This window comes from Miniopterus schreibersii, assembly GCF_964146895.1.
Source record: "Miniopterus schreibersii genome assembly, chromosome: 18".
NCBI lineage: Eukaryota > Metazoa > Chordata > Mammalia > Chiroptera > Miniopteridae > Miniopterus > Miniopterus schreibersii.
Genome location: NC_138121.1, coordinates 7,460,200 through 7,485,104, shown reverse-complemented (window position 1 = coordinate 7,485,104; position 24,905 = coordinate 7,460,200). Strand labels below are relative to the sequence as shown.

The window sequence follows — 24,905 nt, the reverse complement described above, 5'->3', positions numbered from 1 at the left end:
AGGGCTCCACTTTTTTTTCTAACCTTGGGCAACCGAACTCCCAAGCTCAGTGTGGGCCTGGAGCCAAAATCTCACCCCTGCATTTCCTGGCTCTATAACTTTGTGGGCAACTTTCTTAAGGCTCTGTGCTTCCATTTCCACACAAAATGGGGTTATGGTAGCCCCTCTTGAGGTGATGCAGAGTATTCATTTGAGTTAATAAAAATAAAATGGTGAGTGCTCTGTAAATAACTATTAGTTTTTATTATCCCTATTTTACAGATGAGAAAGGTGAGGCTCCAAAAGGAGACTATAGCTTAGCCCAGGTCAGTCAGGGAGTGACTGGTGAGGATAAATAGTGGTCACGGCAGGGTATCACCTACCCTAAAGTCCAACGTGAAATATTCACTCAGTACTTAAGTGCTGGTGCTATTCCTGGCAATCAAAGGGCTGCCTGTTCCCTCAGCACAGGAAATTCCAAGCCAGGTACCCAAGCCGACTGGAGAAGATGGAATTGAATATCCCAGCCTGCCTGTCTGGGTCTCTGATTGCTGAGGGGGTAGCTGTCACTTGGAGTGGCCTGGGTAGCTTTGGGTCTGTCTGGGCATTTCCTTGGGTGGTCAGCCCTCACCCTGTCCTTGAAATGGTTCTGGCTGGGCAGCAGTCTCTAGGTGGTTTGGGGCGGGGACAAGACTGAGAACACAGGTTTCCTTGTACTGCTGTAGAGAGGGAGGACAGGAGGAAATTGGAGACCCCATTCCCCCCTTAGTCACTCTCCTGCTCATAGTCCATGATGGCTTGGTCCAGGGTGTTCCTCGGTGTCATCATCTTGCTGTCTGCCTTCCCAGGGCCCACTTTTGGGGGCCGCCCCATGCCCAAGCTCGCTGACCGGAAGCTGTGTGCTGATGAGGAATGCAGCCGTAAGAGTTGGGGTGGGGGTGGAGGAGTGGGGGGCTTGGATTGCCAGCCGGAGAGGAGGGTGCTGTCATTCCCTTCTATTCCTTCTCAGACCCCATCTCCATGGCTGTGGCCCTTCAGGACTACGTAGCGCCCGACTGCCGTTTCCTGACCATACACAGGGGCCAAGTTGTGTATGTCTTCTCCAAGCTGAAGGGCCGGGGTCGGCTCTTCTGGGGAGGCAGTGTGAGTCTTGGGAGAATAGAAGAGGAAGGGGTATGGGACTGGCATGGGAGTGCACACTAATTTTCCACATAAAGGGGAAATTTAAGGGGGTGAACTGAAATAGTTTTGGGGGGCTATTATGATCTATTTTTACTTTGTTTAGCAATAATTATAGAGAATCCCCTGTGGTGCCAAGTTCTGTTCTAGATACTGAAGATACAATAGCAGATAATCCCTTTTATTCTAATGGAAGAAGACAAGCCATCAAAGGTATCAGCAAATGTGCTTCTTTGAAAATTAGTATGAATGACTGGGTAAGTATATCAGATGATCAGGGAGGCCTCCGAACAGGTGACTTTAAGCTGAGATCTGATTGACAAGGATGGAGCCAGCTATGTGGAGATCAGGGAGAAGAGCTAGTGCAAAGATCTTCAGCAGGTGTGAGCTTACCATCTTCCCAGACCCAGGCTTTTAACCCCTTTTCCCCAGGTTCAGGGAGATTACTATGGAGACCTGGCTGCTCGCCTGGGCTTTTTCCCCAGTAGCATTGTACGGGAGGACCAGACTCTGAAACCTGGCAAAATCGATGTGAAGACAGATGTGAGTGTGTTGGGGCTGGCAGGGACCTGGAGGGAGGACCCTTGGGTTTTGATAATGGGCAAAGAGCCTTCTACCTTTGGCTTCCCGGCAGCCTAGCTGTGTGCATTGGGACAAATTTTCTGCCTTAGTTTTCTCATTTGCAAAACGAGGCATGATTTCTAAGTCCTGTTGCAGTTGAGAGGTGCAAGATTACAGGGCTCTGGGCTATTTTGTATTGCACTTGTGTGGCCAAATCTGGCCCCTGAAGCTGCAGCCTCTGCTAAAACCACTAGATCCTTTGTGGTGTGACCAATGGTTTTGTCCCCACTGTTTTCCCTTTCTCTTTTCCAGAAATGGGATTTCTACTGCCAGTGAGCTCAGCGTACCGCTGTCCCTGCGTTTTTGTTTTTTTTTTTTTACTCCCGGCTTTATGCAAATACATCAGCCTAGTGCAAACTGCGAGTCTCCGTGGTCTTTGTGGTGGGGATCTCTAAAGGAAATGGGTACCCAGGTTCCTGAATCTAGCCAATCAACCTACCACTGCGGTAACGTCAGTGGTTGCTAGGCAGACCTTCACTGACAGCCCTTTGCTCCAAGCTGGGTACCGGAGGTGGGCTCCTAAAGTTAGATATCGCACAGAATCTGAACAGCCCAATAGGGGATTGTAGTGTCCTCTAGACCAATGGAAGGAAGTGAAACTATTGGGAAAGAGCCAGTTGGATCATGAGGAAGACATAAATCGCAGAGCAGAGGTTTTCTTGGAAGGTTATCTGCAAAGGGAGGAGGGAGGTTGTTAACCTGTGCGTATCCCCCAATTTTCATCCATCCTGCCTTGAAATCAGAAATTGCACTCACTAGGCTCTTTTATCAATCCTGCCATACCCCCTTCTTTGCATCCATATCCCCGCCCCCAATTCCCCAGTACCCAATGTGGAGTCTCGACTCTGCCCCCTCCTGACCAAATCCGTTTCTCTGCGGGCCAAGCACTTCTGCCCCGCCCCTTGCCACTTGCTCAGCCAATCGCTTGTCTTGGTCCCACCTTTTTCGACTCGTCCTCTCACTCCGCCAATCCGCGCACTTTGCCCCGCTCCCTGATTGCCGAGTCCGCCAATCCCTGCCTTTGGGGAGAGTGGCCGGGTATTCCGCAGCCCTTAGCGGGTCGCGCCGGAGGCGGGTGGAGGCGGAAGTGGCGGCGCTGAGCCGCTGGAGTAGGAAGGAGCCGGGGCTGCAGCCGGAGTGGAGCGGCTGCCAGCCGAGGAGCAGGCGCGGCCGGGGCGCCATATTGCGGCCCTAAGCGGCTGCGACCAAGTCATGGCCGAGACCTACGGTGAGGATAGTGGGGGGAAGCTGGGGTCTGGGGTCTGGGCCCAGGTAGGATGCGGCCTGTGGGAATGGGGCGGGGCTTTATGCCAGGGGGCGGGGTCTGGTATTATGGGGCAGGGCCTAGTGGATGCTGGGAGGGGTTTAGTGTGTCTGAGGCTGAGCTTAATCGATTTGGGCGGGGCCTGAGGGTCTGGTTGTGAGTTTAATAGCTTGAGGCGGGATTTGAAGGAGCCAGTCATGATGGATCAGGGTAGGCATTGAGGGAGAGGGTGGGCCTTAAGATGGATGGGGAGGGGCTGGCTTGAATGGCAGGGGTCGAGTTTGATGAACTAAGGGTTGCCTGAGGGATGCTCTCGACCCTGGGACTGCTCTGGCTTGAGAGGTCTCGAATGGGGTTGGGGATGAGTTGTCCTTGAATTATGGGGTGGGCCTAGTGACAAGAGGTGGGGCCTTGGGTAGAGGAAGAGGAAGAAGGGACTTAGAATTGGAAAGTCAGAGTGGATAGATTGGAGGTGGGAGGACAGGGTGCAGTAGAAAGAGCACTGGTTTAGGAGTCAGAGGAAGCTGCATTTATTCAACAGAGAAAAGCCTAGGGAACGGTGCAAAGATCCTGAGGTGGCAAACAGCTTGTCATCTTCAAGGAGTAGACTGAAAACCAGAGGCTAGAGTGGAGTTAATGAGTCAGAGTGGTAGGAGGTGAAGTTGTGAGGCGCAAGGGCAAGATTGTAGTCCTTGATAAAAGAGACCAGGTGGCCTGGGTTTGAATCCCAGCTTTGCCTTGGGCAAGTCAGTTAACCTTTCTGGTCTCAGTTTCCTCATCTGGAAATGGGGTTAATTATTAGCACACCTTCCTCATAGAGTTTTCCTGAGGATTAAGTGAGCTGTTGATGTAGGTAAAGAACTTTAGAACTGTGCCTGGTACATGGTACATGGTAAGCATTTTATAAGAATTATCTGTTACCGTTGTTACCCATTGCTCTGCTTGTGTCTATTTCTTTCCCTGTAACTGTGATGGCTTCTTGGTTTCCATATTTTTTCCTGTATCCTTCTCTTCACTGGATTTTCCTGATTTTGGCTCCATCTGCTCAGACTTCCTCTTCAAATTCCTGGTGATTGGCAGTGCAGGAACTGGAAAATCATGTCTTCTTCATCAGTTCATTGAGAATAAATGTGAGTGTCTGGGAGTGGTCCTGGGAGCACTGAATGGTGGCATGGGCATGGCATGGGGCAGGTGGTCAGGGGCAGGGCTGGCCATAGGTACAACTCCAGTGCTGGCTTCCTGGTCCTTGCCATGGTGATGCTCTTTGCTAGTTCCAACTGGAGCCTCAGTTGCCCCAGCAATGAGAATGGTTTTGTACAGGTTGAGGGGGCCTTGGAGGACAAGGAATCCTCTGAGGCCCTGTACTGCCTCTTTTCGCCCTCCCACTGCTCCCAGTCAAACAGGACTCCAACCACACGATCGGAGTGGAATTCGGATCTCGGGTAGTTAACGTGGGTGGGAAGACTGTGAAACTACAGATTTGGGACACAGCTGGCCAGGAACGGTTTCGGTAAGTGGGCTGGGCTCCGAAGGAGAGAGAGGGCTGGGGAGGGAGGAGAGAGGAGAGAAAATGGAAGAGAGAGGTGTGCAGAGACACTTGGAGATACAAAGATAGGAGCATGGAGACACTGAGAGGGCAGGCAAGGCAGAGGGAGAGAGACAGAGACTGAGTAGCAGGTACATACAGCCAAAGAGAGATGGAGTCCTGGAGAGAGGGTGACAGAGACAGTGAGAGAAAAAGAGACTGAGAAAGAAGCATAATAAAGGGTGAGAGAGCCAGGGAGAGATCAACAGGCCGTAGAGAGACTATGGTGGTTAGACCCATGTGGCTGGAGGGATGGAGACTTGTGCTCAGGGAGAGACCAAGCATGAAGAGAAAGACACATTTGGGGTGGGTGTGAGACGGTAGAGATGGAAAGAGAGCGACTAAAACAGAAAGAGAAGGGGATACTTGAAAGAGATACACTCAGAGAAGGAGAGAGGAAGAGAGAGAGACTGAGAAAGAAAAGATAAGGGAGATGAGACAGAACAGACAGGGAGAATGGCCAGGCGTAGCAGAGAGATGGAGAAACTTCTCTGTGTTGGTGGGAGAGACACGTGAGTAGGGCTCAATGCATGGTATGTCTTCAGGAAATGTCTGCAGAGAAGGTGATAGACACATAGAAACCCAGAGTCTGAGGAAGAGACAGAAGAGAAACAAGGGAATACAGTCCGTGAAGAAGAGCTGCTAAGTTAATAGCCGTGTGTTAGTTCACTGTGCGAGGTGCATAAATGCCAGAGACAGAGAAGGAGGGCAAAGGAAAAGCAGGTGTGTGTTATGAACTGGGTTTGCAGTAAGTGCTCAATATATGCTTGTGAAATGATTGCATGAGTTCTAGAGGGACCCAGACTGGTGACACAGGGAGATGCAGACAGTTAGCCACACTGGGAAGGGGGCCTCCCCCAGACACAGCACGAGAGGTACAAGCAGATGTATTTGCATAGCGTTTGGCCAGGACTGGGCAAAGGGGAGATACAGAAAATGTTGAATGAATGAATGAATGAATGAATGAATGAATGAATGAATGAATGATAAAGCAAGAGTGGGCATGAGCGAGCCAGAGAGAAATAGAGATTTAAAGACACATACACATAAGGGAGGGAGAGAAAGACACAGGCCAATGAAGAAATACAGAAAGACAGGGATACAGAGAGTCAAAGACAGAGAGACTTAGAGGCAGACAGAGAGCTAAGTGAGATAGAAATGGAGGGAGACAGATTTCGAGACAGAGAGGCATTGTAGTGAGACTAGATCATGTCAGGGTTTGGGGTAAGGGCCAGCAGTGAAGGGAGGGCCTCCGAACCACCAGTCTCCACAGAGGGGGGCAGTCTTGGGGCAGACCCCAGCCTCTGGGGTGACTGGGTCCCCCTCGCCCCATAGGTCGGTGACTCGGAGTTACTACCGAGGGGCAGCTGGAGCCTTGCTGGTGTACGACATCACCAGGTGGGTGTACGAAATGGATGGGGTGGGATCTGGACAGCCCCTCTCCTGCGCTCCCTCCGTTTTTTTCCCTCCTCCACAGCCGGGAGACTTATAACTCGCTGGCTGCCTGGCTGACAGACGCCCGCACACTGGCCAGCCCCAACATCGTGGTCATCCTCTGTGGCAACAAGAAGGACCTGGACCCCGAGCGCGAGGTCACTTTCCTGGAGGCCTCCCGCTTTGCCCAGGAGAACGGTGAGAGCCGTAGGGTGGGTGGGGCAGTCCACTGGGGCTGTGGGCCTCCTGGCTCTCTATGGCTGTGCCCAGCAGGTGAATGTGGAGGTTTAGAGAGGTCTGAGTTCAAATCCAAGTGTTGCCATATGCGGACCATGTGACTGCTCTGGTCCTCTGTTTCTTCATCTAGAAAGTGGGGCTCACAGTGTTTCTGACTCACATCCCGCATGATGGTTAAGGGGCACGGATCATGGAAAGACTTCAGCACCGCCTGGATGGAGCAGGCACTTGATAATGTTGGCTGCTCAGAAGGTTTCAACCGTAATGGCAAGGGCACAGGGCATTGGTGAAAGGTAGCAACTGCAAACTCCAATGGCCCTAGGGGTCAGGCACGCTTTATGATTAAAGGAGATAGGTCGAGGTTGACCCCATGTTAGCAGGCACTGGCATTAGCGGAGTGGACAAGACTGACAGCCATGTTAAAAGGTATGCAAGTACAAACCCATTTGAAAATATCGTGTTGGCCAAACATCTGCTGGCTTAGCGACTGTCCACATTCTTCCAGTCTTTAACTTCCAAGTTTAGAGGAGGCTTTGCCATGAGAAAGATGTGGGTTTCAATTCTGGCCCTTAATTTACTGTGAGGCTTTGTCACATGACTGATGGGTGCACTGTGGTGGACCTGGGCCTTGCTAGATGGTGCTGGGGAGATGGTGATGAAGACAGCCTTGGGCCCAGCTCCCAGTCCAGTGTAGGGTAAGTGGGCAGGCAGGCCCATTTCCAGACAGTGACAGCCCAGAAGGGTCAGGGCCAGGCTGGGGAGACACAGGGGCGCATGGAAGCCCAGAGGGGGCACTGGACCCTTCCTGGGAGGTCAGGGAGGACTTTCTGGAGGAGGAGATTTGTGAACTGAGCTCTGAAGGGAAAGCTAGGCGGGTGCCTGGGGAGAAGGGCATTCATGGAAGGGGAATGGTATGTACAAAGGCTGGGAGTGAGGGCAAAGGTGGCACATTTGAGGAACAGAGTGAGAGGCAGCAGGTCAGGGTCTGAGTGGGGGGTGGGGACTGACAGGCCCTGACCTTTTGAGCATCTGCCCCCAGAGCTAATGTTCCTGGAAACCAGTGCTCTCACGGGGGAGAACGTGGAGGAGGCTTTCCTGAAGTGCGCCCGCACCATCCTGAACAAGATCGACTCGGGTGAGGCCCGGACTGACCTGTGGGAGTGGAAGGCAGGGGCCACAGGTTTCCAAGGGACCCAGTCTGATCTCTCCCCTCACCCCTAGGTGAGCTCGACCCTGAGAGGATGGGCTCAGGCATTCAGTACGGTGATGCTTCCCTTCGCCAGCTGCGGCAGCCTCGGAGTGCTCAGGCCGTGGCGCCTCAGCCCTGCGGCTGCTGAGACCTGCGGAGCCAGGTGGGATACTGGGGACTCAGGGACTGCAGGGTTGGTCTCCTGGCAAGGGGAAGTATGGAACAGAGACAGACACACAGAAAAGGAAAGGTAACAAGAGAAACATGGAGAAAGAAAAAGACAAGAACACTTGAGTTAAAGGATCCATCTTCCTGGCCATGGGGAAGTCCTTTCTATCCCACTGCCAGCTCCCTGCCCTGGATCTCTGACCCTCCCATTCATAATTCATCAAGTGTTCATTGAGCATCTCCTGTGTGCCAGGCCCTGTTCAAGTCACTGGTGAAACAGACACAAATCCCTGCCTTCATGGAGGAGACAGACAATAAACAAGACACATAAGTAAACTACAGTGTTACCTCAGTTTTCGAACGTCTCCGTTGACGAACATTTCGGTTTATGAATGCCATAAAACCGGAAGGAAATGCTTCAGGTTTCGAACACGCCTCTGCAGTCGAACATGCCACGCGGCTTCCACTGAGGGCAAGATCCTGAGGCCCCACTGTCGGCTGTTGATCCCTTGGTTTTCGAACATTTCAGAACTTGAACGGTCTTCCGGAGCGGACCACGTTTGAAAACGGAGGTACCACTGTATATAGTCATTAGGGAGATAAAAGCTATCCAGGGCAGGGAAGAGGGTTGGGGGGAGGAATGGAATTTTGAAGAGGATGACGAGGCCCACTGAGAAGGTAATATTTGAGCAAAGACTCAAAGGAGGTAAGGGAGGAGGTCATATGGGGACCTGGGGGAAGAGTGTTCCAGGCAGAACAGCCTGTGCAAAGGCCTTGAGGCAGGATCATGCTTCATGTGGGTGAAGACCAAGGAGGCTAATACGGCTGGAGTGGAGTCTGTGTGTGCGCATGTGTGTGTTGAGGGGATGCAACAGCAGGAGGTGAGGTCAGGAGTGGAGGGAAGCAGATCAGTCAGGGTCTTGTGAACCACTGGGAGGACTGTGGCTTATACGCTGGGTGGAAGGGGAGCCATAGGAGGGCTCTGAGCAGAGGAGGGATGGGATGTGATTCGGGTGTTCACAGGTTCCTCTGACTGCATATAGTGGGAGACTTGGGGAAGGCAGGGGTGGTTGCTGGGAGACCAGTGCAGAGGCTGCTGCAAAGTCAAGATGAGAGATGATGGTGGACAAGACCATGGTGGGGACAGAGGAGGTGCTGAGGTGTGGATAGGTTCTATATCCTCCCTAGTCTCTGTCTCCAGTCTTGTCCCCTCTTGATGTAGCCACTGGGTCTTTCTAAAGCACATCCGATCCTGTCCCTCCTGTAAAACCATTCATGGCTACCAGGGTCGATGGGACACAGTGAGGCTCCTCAGCCTGATGTTGGACTGCAGAGGTGGCCTCTGTCAGCCTCATTTGCCTCAACTTGCATCTCTCCCCACCTCTCAGGCCACTGCAGCCACGCCGAAGTTCTTTCTATTTCTCTGGGTCTTTGTTCATTCTGTTCCTTCTGCCAGGAACACTGTTCCTTCCCTCTCTTCCTTGCCAACCTCCTCCCCCTCCTTCAAGAAGCATTGTGTGTTCCAAACTCCTTGAAAGGCTTGCAAGATCCTACAGGATTTGGTCCCATCTCGACCTCTCTGGGGGTGTGAATGTCTTCCTAGTCCTGCTCTCTGTGCTTCATGCCCATTTCCCATCCCAGCCTCTGGCAGTTCCAGAGTAGCTATGGGGAAAATGCTCTGGAGGCAGAACCAAAATGATTTCCTGATGAATGAATATGGAATTTGAGAGAGAGGAGTCCAGGGTGAGTTCTTTGGGCAGCATTCTTTTTTCCTTCCAGGCCTTTCCATCTGCTATGTCTTGGCTGGGTGCGCCTGTCCTTCTGCCTCCTTTCTTACACCAACTCCCACTCATCCTCTGATCTCTGCTAACATGACTCCTCCTGCCGGAACCTTTATCCCAGACAGGGTCACTCCCTCTAGCTGGTGGTCTCACAACTTATTATTTGTACAGCATTTGTCTTCTCCATCTGAGAAGGAAAGGAGGTGACAGATCACAGACTCCAGAGCCAGGCTGCCTGCATTTAAACTCCTACTCTGTCATTTCATAGTTAGGTGACTCTGGGCAGATTATTTAACCTTTCTGGGCCTTGGTTTCCTCAGTAACAGTACCTGCCTCATGTGGGTGTTCAGAAGATAAGAAGTTAATTCATGTAAAGTACTTAGAACAGGGACTGACTAGACTCATAAACAAGGGCTGTTAATTTTTAATTTTTATCCATTTAAAGACTCTGGCTGTGCAGAAATGGCTGGGTGTGTACTGTTCACCCCAGAGCTTAGCACAGGGTCTGTTTCAGGGTTTGCTGTCAGGGAATCAAATATAAAAAGCTGATGCTTTTTCAAACTTTGTTGATTCCAATCTGCAGGAGGAAATATATGTTGATCTTATACAGTCACACACATATAAAACGAAAACACGTGTTTTCTTAGCACTAATATTCTTTCTGTAAAAAATGGAGGTGATAGTCACATAAGATATATCTAGCCATTTTAAAGTGTGTCATTCAGTGGCATTTAGTACTTTCACAAGATTGTGCACCACCTCTGTCTAGTTCCAAAACATTTCATTGCCTTAAAAAGAAAGCCCATACCCATTTAGCTGTCACTCATTCCCCAGTCACCTGCATTGTATCTTCATCGACCAGTATTATTACATATGACACACTCTAATATTTTCTATGTATTCCACTTTATTCTCTTTCAATAAAAGATAGATCAAGGCCCACCAAACTGATTTCCTACCCCATTAATTCAGTGCTGCACCTTGGAATCACCTGGAGAGCTTTAAAAGCTACTGATACCTGGGCCTCAATCCAGAGATTCTGAAGTGATTTCAGGATTCCTGGAAGTTCCCAGGCAGTGCTATCTGCAGCAAAGCAAGAACCACTGACTGAATGTATCTCCTCAGTTTGGAAAACCCTGGAATGAGACCTAGAGCCAGGGTGATCCAGGACTGTAGAAGGACACAGAGATACAGAGGTAGGGATATGAAATTTAGACACTGAGCTACCTCTCTACAGACTCAAGGAGACAGCTCTCTGAGGCAAACAGGGAGAAACCCTCAGACTGCCACAAATTATGTGCAGATGAGAAATAGAAAGTCATACAGACAATGTAGAAACTCTGGGAGGAAGAGAAAGGTATGGAAAGACAGACACAGATAGGAGGGCAGAAAGATACCCAGTAATGAGACAGACACACCAGCTGGACAGAGCCAGGATCCTTCCAGTTCACCTCATGCTTTTCTTTCAGCTCACCTGTTCTACAGGACCAGCCCTGTCCTTCTGGCTGGGGCCCAGACCCAGGCCTCCAGAGGCCGAGTCCCTCACCTGCCCTGGCCTCAGAGAAGCTGCCCTGACACCTGCTCCCCTTCCCTGGCCTGATGTGGCCTGGTTGAGGGGCAAGACTGAGCCACGGGGGAAGGGGGAATCTGTACCTGCTGCTGCTTCCTCTGTCTTGGCTACCCCCGTCCCTCTTGAACCTCTAACCATTCTCAAAGAGTTCCCAAAGCCTGAGACCAGGGCCATTTGGCCCCAGCTCCCCTAACCCTGCCATTGCGAGTACGAGTTATTTATTACCTGAAGGCCTACCCCCACCCCCTCACCCCCATAAAGCACTATTTATACCTGTGTCTTGGCCTCCATCATTTTGGGGTGGAAGGGAGGGATGGGAGGCAGAAGAGGTATCTGATGGAAGAATCAAGTGTCATGATGTTTGGGACCATGTTTCTGGGTCAGACATGATGTGCGGATACACCGTGACTCAGGTGCCTGTTATAGAGGGTATCTCACTGTGTGCACATGTTATGACAGTGTGCCCTGGAGGCCCACATCTGTAACACTAATATCCCTGTTTGTGCCATAATTGATGGTATCTGTAGGAATGTGTGCTGCTTATGTGTGACACTGTGACAACTCTGTGTACTCAGTGTGATTGTATTCATGAGGCTGGTGTTGTTTGGGACACCAAACAACGTAAGAACTCAGGCCTGTGGGTGATACCTATACATGTCTGATGCCTGAAAGCCTGAGGAAGTGTCTGACTTGCATGTGTGCCTCTGAGGTCTCTGTGTTTTGATGTGAATTTGGCTCCTTTGATACACCTGTGTTTTACCGTGAACCGTTTCTGTGTTGTCTCTGAGCACTGTGTGTGGGCCTTTGTGCAACCCGGACTCACGTGCATACTGGAGTCCAGTATGTTGTCCTGTGTCCAGGTGAACCGAGGACACCGCACGCCCTGCCATTCCCAACTGGTCCAGCACCCTCAAGTCAGCTTTCACCCAACCCCGGAAGGCCCGAGGCTCTGCTCGGCCTAGGTGAGGCGGGGGGGCGGGGCATTTAAATGACCTCATCTACACAATTCTCCCAGGCGCTGTCGCCCAAAATGTTCTTAAAAGACACAAGGCTGTCATGCAGATTTCTTCTCTGCATACCTTTCCTAGGTTGCTTTATTCTGACTCCCACAATTGTCCCGAGGGTACAGGGCGGAGGGGTCCGAGCTTCCTCCTCTCAAGGACCAACTGCACTTCTTCCCTCCGTTATATAAAAGCCTAATTTCCCGACTACTTGAGCCGACATTTCTCAGTGTCTTATCCTTAGCCTTGGGCTGTGAGAAGGCGGGGCTGTCCATGTAAATGACATCGGTGATTTGCATGCCACCTCCCGACCGAGCTACTCATTCCGCAGCGCTCTGGGTGCTGAGGGGATGGGCAGGTCCATGTAAATAGCATTATTTGCATACCCCTCCCGCATATCTGCATAATGTTCTCTGATACCCTCCTTCCCCAATTCAGCCCCTCCTAATTGCGTTCCTCCTCTCCGCACATGGTCGGAGCGCAGAATGCAAGTGAGCCTCGCGTCCGCAGGCCCACCCCCCGTTTTCGAGTGGGGCTGTTCTGAACGTCCTCGCCCCGCCCAGCGCGGCTCGCGCCTGCGCACCGTCTCCTCCGTCCGGGCGCGGTCACGTACCCACCGGGAGAGGCGGGGGCGGGGCGTCGCGGGCGGTGGGGGCGGGGTATGGCGCGCTGTGCGGCGCAGGGCGGCTGGCACAAACGGCGGCGCCGGGGTCGGAGGAAAAAGCTCGGTGAGAAGAGCGCGGGGAGGGAAGGGAGCGGGGCGGAGAGGGTGTTCGAGTCGGGGCGCCGGCGCGAGCCCCGCAGGGTGTAGGGGCGTGCGCCGGCCTGCGTCGGCCGAGCTTGGCGACCCTGGGGAGGGAGGAATGGGGGTGGGGTGTGGGGGAGGGATGGCGGCGACGGGCACGTTGAGTGCCGGCCCTGGTGGTGGTTGGGCCGGCAGCGGGCAGCGCGGGCCAGGCGGAGGGGGAGGGGAGTGGGCAGGGGTCCTAGCGGCCCTTAGGCCCTACCTCCCAGCTGCGCCCCGACGGGGCCTCAGAACTCGCACCAAAGGGAGTTGGTAGGGGGCGCTCTTTTCTCCCTGGTCCGGTCCCGGAGTGCGTGAACCCTTATCCGCCCTTCTCTGTCGCTGTGGAACCCTCCTCCCGCGACTCCCTTCCGTCCGTCTGTCTGGCTGAGGGCCTCCCTTCCGTCTGAGTGTGTGTCAGCCCCCAACAGGCTTCCTCTCGTTGGGGTAAGGTCGACCCCTCCACCGCGGTCTGTCCGGCTGTCTCAGGCCCTCCCTCCCAGTTTTTCTCCAGTTTGTTTTTCTGTCTCTGTCCTCACCCCACCCCCACAACCTCTCATGTTCTCTTTGTCTCTGGACTCCCCAGTTTCCTCTGCCTGTGGACCCCCCCACATTCCCTGTCTCTCTGGGACTCCCAGGCAGATAACCTCTATTCGTCTCTACTTCCCACTTCTTCAACCGTTCCTTTTCTACCTCAGGCCCCTCCCTCTTTTCTGTTTGTCTGTCTCAGTCTGAGGTTGCTCTCTCCCCCAGCCCCCACCGCAGTCCTCTGTCTTGGGTCATCTACCCAGCCTTACTCCTCCACCGGCCCTCCTCACTGACTTGTCAGTGATTTCCCCCCAAAATTCTCAGGGTCTTCTTCCCCCAGTTGGTTTAGGTTTTGGGGTCTTAATAGCCAAGTTTGTCTGCCTTTTTACTGCCCTTCCACTCCTCATCCCTTCCCCCAGCCAGCCTGCCTCTAGCTCCTCAAACATCCCTTTTTTTTCTCTCTTTCTCCAGTAAACCTGACAGGTCCCTTCCCAAGTTCCTAGGGACAGCAGAGGACTTGGGGACCAGCGAGCAGCCCCAGGGCACGAGAAGAGCCTCTGCCACCTGCCCTGCCTCACCCTGCCCCACGCCAGGCCCGGCCACCCCGGCCCCCGGCTGCATCAAGTGGAGGAGGAGGAGGCAGCGGAGGAGGGTGGCACCATGGGCCCGGGCCGTGCCCTCCATGCCAGGGGGATGAAGACTCTGCTGCCATGGACAGCCCGTGCCAGCCGCAGCCCATAAGTCAGGCTCTCCCTCAGTTGCCGGGTTCTGTGTCAGAGCCCTTGGAGCCTGGCCGGTCCAGGATGGGGGTGGAGAGGTACCTGCCGTGTCCCCTGCTACCCTCCTACCACCGCCCAGGAGCACCTGCTGAGGCCTCGGCAGGGAGTGGGATCCCCAGAGCCACAGCCACTTCCACCACAGCCAGCCCCCGGCTGGAGGGCTTCTGTGGGCAAGATGGTGGCGAGCTGCGTCCACTGCAGAGTGAGGGTGCTGCAGCATTGGTCACCAAGGGGTGCCAGCGACTGGCAGCTCAGGGTGCCCGGCCTGAGGCCCCCAAGCGGAAATGGGCAGAGGATGGTGGGGATGCCCCCGCACCCAGCAAGCGGCCGTGGGCCAGGCAGGAGAACCCCGAGGCGGAGGAGGAGGGGGAGGGTGGCTTGGGCTGCAGCAGTGGCCACGGGGAGGCCAGTGCCCGCCTGAGGGAGGAGGAGCTGCCTGCTGCACCTGAGCGCCTGGCCCTGGACTATATCGTGCCCTGCATGCGGTACTATGGCATCTGTGTCAAGGACAGCTTCCTGGGGGCGGCACTGGGTGGCCGTGTGTTGGCCGAGGTAGAGGCCCTGAAACGGGGCGGGCGCCTGCGTGATGGGCAGCTAGTGAGCCAGCGAGCTATCCCGCCACGCAGCATCCGTGGGGACCAGATTGCCTGGGTGGAAGGCCACGAGCCAGGCTGCCGAAGCATCGGGGCCCTCATGGCCCATGTGGACGCTGTGATCCGGCACTGCGCTGGGCGGCTGGGCAGCTACGTCATCAATGGGCGCACCAAGGTAAGGCTGCCCAGCATGCATTTGTTTGATGCCTCGAACTCTGAGCACCAGTGGGTTTGGAGACACTTCTGGGGTCACAGGAATGTTTAGGAAGTTTCAACAGACCGAGTGTTGGAATTTGCTTTGGGCTCTCACTCCCTGTGGGGACTGGGGGTGGTCTGTGTGCTTTCTCCCTGTGGGCCATAGTTTGTGTACCTATAAACCAGGGGTTTGGCCTGTAGCCACCGTGCTGCTTGACCTTGCCAGGGATTCTCTTGAAGAACCTGAGGAGATGCTGACATTCATAGTCCCACACCTGTGCGTAGGCCATGGTGGGATTCACAGCCTCCTGACGTCTGTTCATGGGCCCCAGATCAAGAACAGTCCATGTAGATAGGCACGGTTCTGCCTCAGTCTTCGTCCTTTCGTGTCACTGTCTGCTGGTTCGTCTGTCTAGTCCATTCTGTCCCCCATCTGTGTCTGGTCTATCCGTTCTGTCTCCCAGGCAGGAGAGCCAGAATGTGGAGGGGGGAGGGTGGCAGTAGGTAGTGAGGCCAGTGCCTGGCTAAGGGAGGTGCTGCTTGCTGGTGCTGGACTACATTGTGCTCTGTGTGCCATACTATGGTGTCTTCGTTAAGGACAGCTTCCTGGAGGTGGCACTGGGTGGCCATGTGCTCACTGGGGTGGAGGTCTTGTCCCCATCTTTCCCCTTTCTCCCCATCCTAGTCCCTGTTCTTCATCCTTTCTATCCTGTCTGCCCATCACTTCATCCCTGTCCAGCTCTTGTGTTCCTTGATCCACTGCATTTGTGTCTCTTCTTGGTCCCTTTTTCTTTAGTGTAATAGTTACTAATCTCTCTTAGGGCGCTGGGCCATTTTGAGAATCTGCCATTTTACATTGTTCTCTTAAGAAAAATGCTGATTTGGTTCGAGTTTATAGGGGGTTGTCAGGGCCTCCTGGGCCTCCAGCTGCCCATTCTAGAACCTGGTCCAGGAGCTCTGTCCAGGACAATGGTCCACAGGGCCTTTCCAGCCTGCTGACATGGTAGTTCTCTTCATGGAGGGGTGTGAGGGCCCTGGCCTTGAGTCCAAGGCTTGGTGTTTGGAAAAGGCTCTGTAGGGAGTGCCCACTGCATGATACCAGTGATGCTTGGCTGATGGCACTGGGTGGCTGTATTCTGCCCTGCGGGCATGAGCTTGTCCCCTCCCTCCTTTCTCAGATCCCATCTCCGTTCTGCTCTGTGCAGCTTCCCTCTCAGGCTGGAGCTGGCTCAGGAACCAGGGCTCCCCTGGGGCCAAGGCCAGTATCCTCCCCACCCCAGCTGGAACTTGTCCTACTTCCCTCTCCCTCCTGTTACTTGATAGCTGGAGAGCCAGAGGCAGCCCCTCCCTGGGCTCTGCCAGAGAGATTAGTGGGAGTTTCCGTGGCCCCAGGGTGCTCAGCAGTTTCACCTCAGGGTCCCCCATCCTTGCAGGAGGGGGTTGGAGGTAGGGCACAAGAGCTAAAAGGCCCAGGGCAGGACACTTTTCTGAGGCTTTGCTCATCCACAGCATAGGAAAACCAGGCTAAGTCCCCAGCTAGTCAGTGGCGTTTCAGGAGGGGAGGGTAGAAGAAACAGATCTCTTTTGATGTTTTGGATGTGGTTGTGGACAGGGCCCTAGCTAGAATTTGGTGTAGGGCGACGCTTTTTAAGCCCTAGGTGACCTCTAGGAGGTAAGCCAGGCTGGACTGAGAACGGAGGGGAGGAGCCAGCCCAATCCCTGGAGTTCTCCCAGACCTTCCCCTGATCCAATGAGACACTCTAGGCTTCCCCGCTTTCAAAGAACGACATCTGGGTTCCCTCCCCAGGCTCTGCAATAAGACTGTGTGGGATGCTGGGGTGGGTGGCCACAGTGGTGGTGGGGGCACTGATCACCAGTATGGCCACAGCCAGCAACAACTTGCTCTGGGTGGTTCTGGATGGAGCTCCTGTGTTCCCCTGACTTCTCTTGTGCCTCTGCTCAGTTGGCCTGTAGATGGGAAAAAGTTGACTCCCACTGCCATCTGGGACTACTAGAGAGGGCCTTGCCGGCCTTAGTTTGCCCCTTTAAGAGCAGCTTGGGGGTGGGGCCTGCTGTCATTGGCTCAGTCTCCAGCTTCTGATTTGGTTGTGTGAGTGTGTGGTGGGGCCCTGGGCACATTGTCACCAGTATCCTTTAACTCTTCACTTTCCTGGCTCTGATCCCAGCTGTCCCTTCCCTGAGGTGGAAGGGTGAGGAACAGATTTCCATGTTTCCATGTCATTTTGCTTGTCCCTTTCCCTTGTGAGGAGAGGAAGTAGATGCTTCTCTGGGGCCAGAGTACACTTCCACCCTCCACTCCCTACGGTGTGTATACATGTGGGGGGAAGGGTGGGGCCTTAAAGGGCCTGTTTCTGTGGCCAGCCTTCATGTGCAAGTCCTAGAACATACCATATTCCAGAGGGTGTCCCTGCTGCATGGTGGGAGATCCTGTGTGAGGGTGCACAGGGCAGGAGGAATGGAGGCCCTCAGGCCCAGAGGAGTGTTTTTAGTCAGCAGCTTCCTCCTGGACACTAGGGAGACAGGCCTGGCCCCAGGGGCTTATGTGGAGCTCCTGTTGGACCAGTACTAGGTAAACAAGATCCTGTGTTGATTCCACCCTGAAGGGTGGAGTGGAAAATCAGCCTGGGTGCCTTCAGCTAGAGTCAGTACTCCAGGTGCCCCTTGGCCTGAGACGTGAATAAGAGACAAAGGAAGAGCTCCAGGCAGGCACAGGGGCCTTGGGGATAAGGGTGGCCTGGTCAGAGACCAGCCAGGAGGCCCTAGGGGCTGGAGCAGAGCGAGAGTAGGTTGGTGTTGGAGGCTGGGGTCAGGAGTTTGTGTTGTTTTCTTCTTTCTCGATGCAGTGGGTACTTGAAAGGATTTGAACAAGAGCTGGAGAAAAAGGTCTCTGGCTGCTGCAGGATGGATTGTGGGGGAAGAGGTTGTAGTACTGGGCCCTTTTTCCTGCCCCTCCTGGTGCACAACCAGCAAAATCTCTGCTTGGACTCTAACTGGGGAGGCCTTGTCCATCCGTAATCAGTGACTCCCTGATTCCAGGCCACTGGGCCCACAGCATGTTCTTGTCTCCCGGTGAGGTGTTTGCTTAGAGCGCTGACCCATGTGCAAAGAAGGTGCTCCTGAACCTGGGGCTGTGGGACCTGCTCACTAACTGCCCAGGTGCTGCCAGGGGTGGCCTCACCTGGTGGCAGCTCTTCTGGCGGATCAGGTGCACATATTTAATGCATAGCGGTTGACATCCATGCTGGGGTGAACCTTGCCAATGACAGGAGGAGGCTGAGGGATTGAGTCAACCTGGTCCGCCATACCCGGCAAGCCAAGCTGTTTTGGCATCAGACGCTGATACTTTTGATCGGGAATGTTTACCTCAAGGCTGTCTTGCTGGGCTGTGGCTTGCAGGTGTAGCTGAGTGTTAGTGGGGAGCAGCAGCCAGCAGTCTGACCTGGCCTCATTGTGGGTCAAGGTGTTAAAACAGATGGTCCCCAGCTGGGCAGGAGCTGGAGGGTCTTCACGTCAGTGCTTCCTTATTTGCTTCCTCCAGCCCTTTCAGTGGCTTTGGGCAGAGGAGAGGACTGGGACTTTTTTTTTTTTAATGTGATTTTAGCCTTTGCTTTGGCTTTCCATCAGGTGGCAGGCACCATGCTGGGTGCCTTTCCATTTATGTCCTGTTCAGTTCCCACAACAACCTGTGAAGTAGCTGTCAGCTCCATGTCATGGATGAGGAACCTGAGACAGGAAGTTATGTCATTCCCTTCCTCCCCCAACCTTTCCTCCCGACATCACAGCTGGTGTAGCAGCTCTGAAATGAACACAGGTGTTAGTTCTGTAGGGACACCTGGGCCCTTTTCCTCACACCACATCTACCTTTTTGTCAGCTCCTTTATGAGAAACAGGCCCTGAGTGGCGAAGCCCAGGCCTCAGCATTGTTAGGGCTGGCCAGGGCAGTGGCAGCCATCAGGGAGAGAAGGCTAGAACCTTATGGCTAGAACTGTATACACACAAGCTAAGACCTTGAATGAGTCCTAACTATTAGATCTATGTGGTCAGGAACCTGCAGAGTTAGATTCTCAGAGGGGTTAATGCCACTGCTGTAAACAGCAGGTATTAGCCCCATTTTACAGATGAGGCAGTTGAGGCCTGTTCAGGTGATGGGACTGTCCAGCACTACCCAGCAAGTTATCCTTGCAGTTGGGATTAGATCTCAGGCTCTAGTCACATTCTAGGTTTTGGCACCTGTTTAAATGTGTAGGAGACATCATTTACTTAGCAGGCATTCTTTGTGGTCAGGCGCAGTGGTTCTCAGCATTGCTATGCGTTAGAATTACCTGGGGAACCTTTAAAAATTCCAGGCTCTAAGTACATGAGAACTCTGAGGTGGGCCTGGGTATTGGTGTCCCAGGTGGTTCCACTGCTGCCGCTGGTGAGAGCCCCCTTGAGGCCACATTGCTACACTCCAGAAAACATTGACACTGGTTTTAGTCTGCTGAAATGTCTGAGGAGGGGTCAGGCTATCTTTAAAAAGTGAAACCCTCAGTTCCTCATTGAGCCCCTTCTGGGTGCCGGCTCTAGGGTGTGTGTGTGCGCGCATGTAGGATGGGTTCTGTGTGTGTATAGAACGGGCTGTTGAGGCCCTGGAGCTGAGGTTTCTGGTGAACGGGGGCTTGACTAAAAAGGGTGGAAGTTTGGGGGCTGGAGCCCTTGGAGCCCAGGACACCTGAGAAGTCAGAGATGAGGGGCAGGGGCAGGGAGGGTTGAGAAAGAGGAGGTAATGGCTACTTACCCGAATGTCTCTGCCTGGCCCAGTAAACTGCTTGCATCTGTCTCTACCAGGCCATGGTGGCGTGTTACCCAGGCAATGGGCTGGGGTACGTGAGGCACGTTGACAATCCCCACGGTGATGGGCGCTGCATTACTTGTATCTATTACCTGAATCAGAACTGGGACATCAAGGTAGGGTGTGGGGGTGGGGACGAGGGTGGTGTGGTGTGCATCCACTCTGGTTTCCACTTCCAGCTCAGCTTCTAGCCTTATCTGGTTCCTCTTCTCTACCCACGGGGGTGGGGAAGTCTGCCCCTGGCTCTTCCTGGAGGAGGGCACAGCCTCGCCAGCCGTCCTTCAGGGAATGGTGCAGTCTGCCCAGCCCCTGGCCTAGTGAACCCTCCCCTCTATTTCCTGCTTCAGTAGCTTCCTGCTCCTCTCCATGGGGATGCAGACTTTGGGTTGTCATTCATTTTTAAGAGGTTGAGTGGTGGGAGGGGGTGGTGTGTGCAGCTGCTACATCACTGATGGGCTCCTGGGGGCAGGTGGTGCCAGCCTCCCGCCTCATCCTCTGGTCTGCCCTCAGGTGCATGGCGGCCTGTTGCAGATCTTTCCCGAGGGCCGGCCTGTGGTAGCCAACATCGAGCCGCTCTTTGACCGGCTGCTTATTTTTTGGTCTGACCGGCGGAACCCCCATGAGGTGAAACCAGCCTATGCCACCAGGTATGACCCATACTTCTGGGATATGCCCAGGTGCTCCCCCCAGGACATGATGAAGTACGGAGAGGGGGCTTAGGTGGGAAAAGAACCAGGCTCAGAGGGTGGACTGTAGTGTCACTGGATATGGTGGCTGGAATTTAAGAAAGTGATCTCTAACTGCCCTCTCGCACTACTCTGGTTCCCAGGTACGCCATCACTGTCTGGTATTTTGATGCCAAGGAGCGAGCAGCAGCCAAAGACAAGTATCAGCTAGGTACCTGCTTCCCAAACCGTTTCCCCTCCAGCCCTTCCTCTTCCACGACCTCACCAGGCCTCTGGCCACCTCATCCACGTCAGTCTTTTACTAAATCCCGCTGTGTTTTTCCTCACCTCTGCCCACCTTCCCTAGACGGCCACTCTCCTGGTACCCCCAGCATGAGCCCCATGTCTTCCTTCTGGTCCTCTCTACCCTTCCCAGTGTTTCTCTGGCCTCTTTGTCCCTTCTCTGCTGACTCATTATCTCCTGTTCCCCTTCCCCCCACCAGCATCTGGACAGAAAGGTGTCCAAGTACCTGTATCTCAGCCGACTACGCCCACCTAGTGGCTGGCCCCGGAGCTGCATGGACAGACAGCTTGCCCTGATTTCCGGAGAGCCCTGGACCAGTGCTGCCCGGCCAGCGGCCCACCAGTCTTGGTGCCTGCTCCTTCCCCGCCACCGCTGCTGCTTCCGACTTTGCCTATATCCTGCCTGGTGTGGAGGGTTCCCTCAGTCACTGAGGACCAAGGAGGGGAGAGACTTGTGCTACCCTGTGATAGGGGCTGGGGTTGTGACTTGGGCAGGGGCCAGTGCTATTATTATTGGAGCTGGGTGCCTGTGTCTTGCCCTGTCTGGTCGTGCCCCTCTCAGGTGTAGAGAGCTGGAAGGGGGCATTGCCACCTCCTACCAGGATACAGGATTTGGGGTTGAGCTGAGTCATGGCCTCTTGCTGGCAAAGGTTTGCTGGGGGGGAGGGAGTATCCCCAAGCCCCCCCACTCCTCCAGCCTGGAATGTGAAGTGACTCCCAACCCCCTTGGCCTTGGCACCCTTTGGACTAGGCTGCCGCTGCTTGGGCAGGATAAAAGGTGCTGGGAGGAGCATGGGTGTGAAAGTCCTGTCAGCCAAGAAATAAAAGTTTACCTCAGAGCTGCACACATCTGACTCCCTGTCTCTCTTTGGCAAGGACATTACTCCATCTGCATGCAGTTCAGGGCCTTTATTCAACAGAGGGTAAGGAGGTCTGAGAGTCAGTGAGCCAGAGAGTGGCTGAGCCTGACCTCGGTGGGCCACCAGGTGGAGCTGGAAAGCTGATGGGCCGCTGCCCAGGCCGGTGCACTGCAGGGTGAGATCTTTGTTGGAGGGGCTCCCCACAAGAAGCAGATAGAACCGCTGCAGGATGGTGAAGAAGAGGAGGGTCTCTGATCGGGCCATGCCTGCACCCAAGCACACCCGTAACAAGTGCTCCCTAGACCCATGCACAATCCCCAGGCTGGTGGATACCTTGGGCAGAAAGGCTGTGCAGATGGGCATTGCAGGTGAAGGCACATGACAGTCCCAGGGTGGTGCGGGCCAGGGAGCCAGTCCAAGAGGAAGGATAAAATGTACATCTAGGGGGACAGGATCTCAATAGGGTCTTGAACAAGACAACTAGTTTCCCTACGGGGTGATTGGACCTTGATGTTGTAAATTCTAGAACTTTCCCATTCCAAGATTTTGGGTCTCATTCTAATGATCCACGTTAGGTCTATGGACTCGGCATTTGGCGTAGGTTGGGCTCATGGGGCCGGCCTTCTGGACTCGCCCCATCTGGAACTCGTGATGCGAAAGTTGGCATGAAGAGGTCCAGGAGCCTCAGAAACTCTGGGTCCTTGTAGGCATAGAGGTTCCTGAAGACCACGGAACAGATACTATTAGATACAGCATTACTTAGTAGCCGTCCAGGGTCCAACGAGGCAGCTGGGAGTGGGAACACAACCAGGTCATAATGCTGTGGATCGGCCTCCAACTAGCTCTTGGATTTACTGGCTTCGTTCCGCTCAAACACCTTCCTGCAGCCCCTTGGGTCCGTTGGCTACACCCACACCAGGCCCCTCTTCTCTTGGTGGCTTGAAATTCACCAAGCGGACAAGCCGCCTCCTGCAGGACCACGCTCTTCCATCGTTCAGGTACCCAACCCAAACGCCCGTAAGCGCACCTAGTGCAAAATTGTTGCGAGTCCGCGGGCCGCATAGAAACCATGTTACCTGGGGGTGGGGCAGAGAAGGGGGCGGCCCGGGAGCTGGCCCTACGGACTCCCTTGCAACCCGTGATCAGCTTTTCCAGACCTCTTGGTTGCCTTCCCAGACCTCGCTGCACATTGGCGCCAGCTCTGCGCGTCGGGATCCCTCACCGCGCTCCTGAGCGTGGATTCTGCTAGGCCCCGCCCTGTTTGCACGTCCCCCGCCCCGGCACCCTGACCGGAAGCCCAGGCCTGCTCTTCCGCCCCAGGCCTCACCGTTTCCGGCCCGGCGGGGGTAGAAGGTGTCCGCGCGCAGCCCTAACGCGTCCTGCGGCGCTGCGTAGCCGCCGCGCCACCGCCGGGCGCGGGCGCAGCCGCACTGCGAACACCGGGATCCCGCGGCCAGAGAGCTACGTAGAGCTGGCGCTCAGCGGGTACGGGTCCGAGCTCGCAACCCTCCTCCTCCGAGACCCCACATCCCTGCCCACAGCTCCTCCCTCAGACCCTGGAGTTCCCGCCTCAGCCTTGCATTCCACGCTCAGGACTTCACATCGTCAGCTTCCCTCAGACCCAGGAGTCCAGGCTCCCTCTTCTCCCCTCAGGATCTAGAAGTCCAGGTCCCCAGCGCCCAGCACCCACAGAACTAGGCACCTGGGCCCTCAGCATTCACCCTCCCAGCCTTGAACCAGGAGTACACACCCCTCTGCTCCCCTCTTCCCCACCGGATGCTGACGACCCAGGAATGGAGCTGGGGATAGGGCAGTGCGACACCGCCTTTAACCAGGGGCTCTCCCCTCGATATCTGACTCCCCACCCCCACTTCCTACTCCACCCCGCTTCTATTCCCAAACCACCAGAAGTCCAGGCCCTCAGCTTCCCGCCCCGCCTCAGTCTCCTTTCCCGGGCGGGACACATGATTCCAGGCCCCTCAACCTTCCTCGGGACTAGTCGAGCCCTCAGCTCTTCATTCAGAGAACCAGGAGTTCCAGCCCCCAGCCCCACCCCCACGAATCCAGAATTCTGTACCGCCACCCACTGTCAGCACTGCCTCTATGAGTGCACAGTCTGTCAGGGCTCCAGCTGCAGCAAGTTCCCCAGCTGGGGTAGAGGCGGGGGCCGGGGGGGTACGGCCCTCTGTACACCCGCCCCCCGCATTTCAACCCTGCCTGCCCAGAGCCAGCAGCGATACTTGTGGTATCATACCCGGCCCCCCCATCTTCAATGCCTTCGCTGACTTCTATTTGATTCCCTTGATTCCCTTGGGGTCTTGGGACGGTGTGGAGTGGGAGGGGTGGGTGTCTGTGGCTGCTCTTTTCTCAGATTCCCCAACCCAAGGTCACCCCACCCCTCAGCCCTAGCACTGCTGTGTCCATGGCTGGCTTTTTTTTTTTTTTTTAATCCTCACCGGAGGATATGTTTTTATTGATTTGAGAGAGAGAGGAAGGGATAGGGGGAGAGAGACAACAATGTAAAAGAGAAACATCAATAGATTGCCTCCTGTATGCACCCAACCAAGGATAGAACCCGAAACCTGGATATGTGCCCTGAGCTGGAATGGAACCCAAGACCTTTCAATGTGCAGGACCACTGTTCCCACTAACTGAGCCACACCAGCCAGGGCCGCCTGGCCTTTGTGTACCAGCCTCAGCCTGCCCTATGTGACAACTTCAATGCACCAGCATTTCCGTGTCATTGCATTACACTTGGCCAACAGGTGCACCTTTCTGAACCCCTAGCACCTTTGGGTCCATCTTTGGCCTCTAGGAGTGCATTCTTGAATTTCTCTGGCCCATGACCCCTGAAAACTGTACCCTGTACAGATAGGCACCAAATAATGACGTCTGGGTAAACAACAAACAACATATACAAGGGTGGTCCCATAATACTATAATGAAGCTGGAAAATTCCTATTGCCTAGTAAGGTTGTAGACGTGGTTAGGTTGTAGTGCAACCTATTGCTCGTGTGTGGTGATGTTGGTGTAAACAAATCTGCACTGCTAGTTGTATAAAAATATAGCACATACAGTTGTGTGCAGAACTTAATAGTTGATGGTAATAAATGACCGAGTTACTGATTTATGTATTTACTACACTTTTTAAATCATTATTTTAGAGTGTTCACTTTCTACTTTAAAAGTTTGCTGTAAGACAGCATGCTGTTTACTGTCTCTTGATCTCATTATGCTCTGCTTGATTTAATCTCTTGCTGTTTTTGTACAGTAACGTGCTGTGCAGGCTTGTAGCCTAGGGGCAGTAGCTGTACCGTACAGCCTAGGTGTGTAGTGGG

The 24,905-nt window shown here is 54.3% G+C and overlaps 3 protein-coding genes across 8 annotated transcripts; all 3 read left to right on the top strand.

Annotated features, from left to right (window-relative positions):
• Window positions 1-671: 671 nt before the first annotated feature.
• Window positions 672-2,154, top strand: MIA (MIA SH3 domain containing). Of its 2 annotated transcripts, none has more exons than XM_081119173.1 (4): window positions 672-899; window positions 989-1,152; window positions 1,591-1,701; window positions 2,032-2,154. In XM_081119173.1, exons 1-4 carry the CDS (start codon window positions 770-772, stop codon window positions 2,053-2,055), a joined length of 429 nt encoding a protein of 142 aa, XP_080975299.1. In that variant the 5' UTR covers window positions 672-769; the 3' UTR covers window positions 2,056-2,154. The 2 variants fall into 2 exon arrangements, with proteins under 2 accessions (XP_080975299.1, XP_080975300.1); XM_081119174.1 differs by having other exon boundaries at window positions 989-1,122; window positions 2,032-2,151.
• Window positions 2,155-2,802: 648 nt separating this feature from the next.
• Window positions 2,803-13,874, top strand: RAB4B (RAB4B, member RAS oncogene family). Of its 4 annotated transcripts, XR_013997577.1 has the most exons (9): window positions 2,803-3,007; window positions 4,093-4,173; window positions 4,439-4,553; window positions 5,964-6,026; window positions 6,106-6,260; window positions 7,339-7,434; window positions 7,521-7,651; window positions 7,910-8,228; window positions 10,907-11,279. XR_013997577.1 is itself a non-coding variant. In XM_081119171.1 (8 exons), exons 1-7 carry the CDS (start codon window positions 2,992-2,994, stop codon window positions 7,634-7,636), a joined length of 642 nt encoding a protein of 213 aa, XP_080975297.1. In that variant the 5' UTR covers window positions 2,803-2,991; the 3' UTR covers window positions 7,637-7,651; window positions 13,792-13,874. The 4 variants fall into 4 exon arrangements, 3 of the variants coding, with proteins under 3 accessions (XP_080975297.1, XP_080975296.1, XP_080975298.1); XM_081119171.1 differs by lacking the exons at window positions 7,910-8,228; window positions 10,907-11,279 and adding an exon at window positions 13,792-13,874; XM_081119170.1 differs by lacking the exon at window positions 7,910-8,228.
• EGLN2 (egl-9 family hypoxia inducible factor 2) lies at window positions 12,476-21,554 on the top strand. 2 transcript variants are annotated; one of them, XM_081119167.1, is made up of 6 exons: window positions 12,476-12,736; window positions 13,792-14,867; window positions 19,736-19,855; window positions 20,250-20,386; window positions 20,569-20,636; window positions 20,908-21,554. In XM_081119167.1, the coding sequence occupies exons 2-6, from the start codon at window positions 14,031-14,033 to the stop codon at window positions 20,961-20,963; spliced, it is 1,218 nt and encodes a 405-aa protein (XP_080975293.1). In that variant the 5' UTR covers window positions 12,476-12,736; window positions 13,792-14,030; the 3' UTR covers window positions 20,964-21,554. The 2 variants fall into 2 exon arrangements, with proteins under 2 accessions (XP_080975293.1, XP_080975294.1); XM_081119168.1 differs by lacking the exon at window positions 12,476-12,736 and adding an exon at window positions 12,880-13,239.
• The last annotated feature ends 3,351 nt before the right edge of the window (window positions 21,555-24,905 follow it).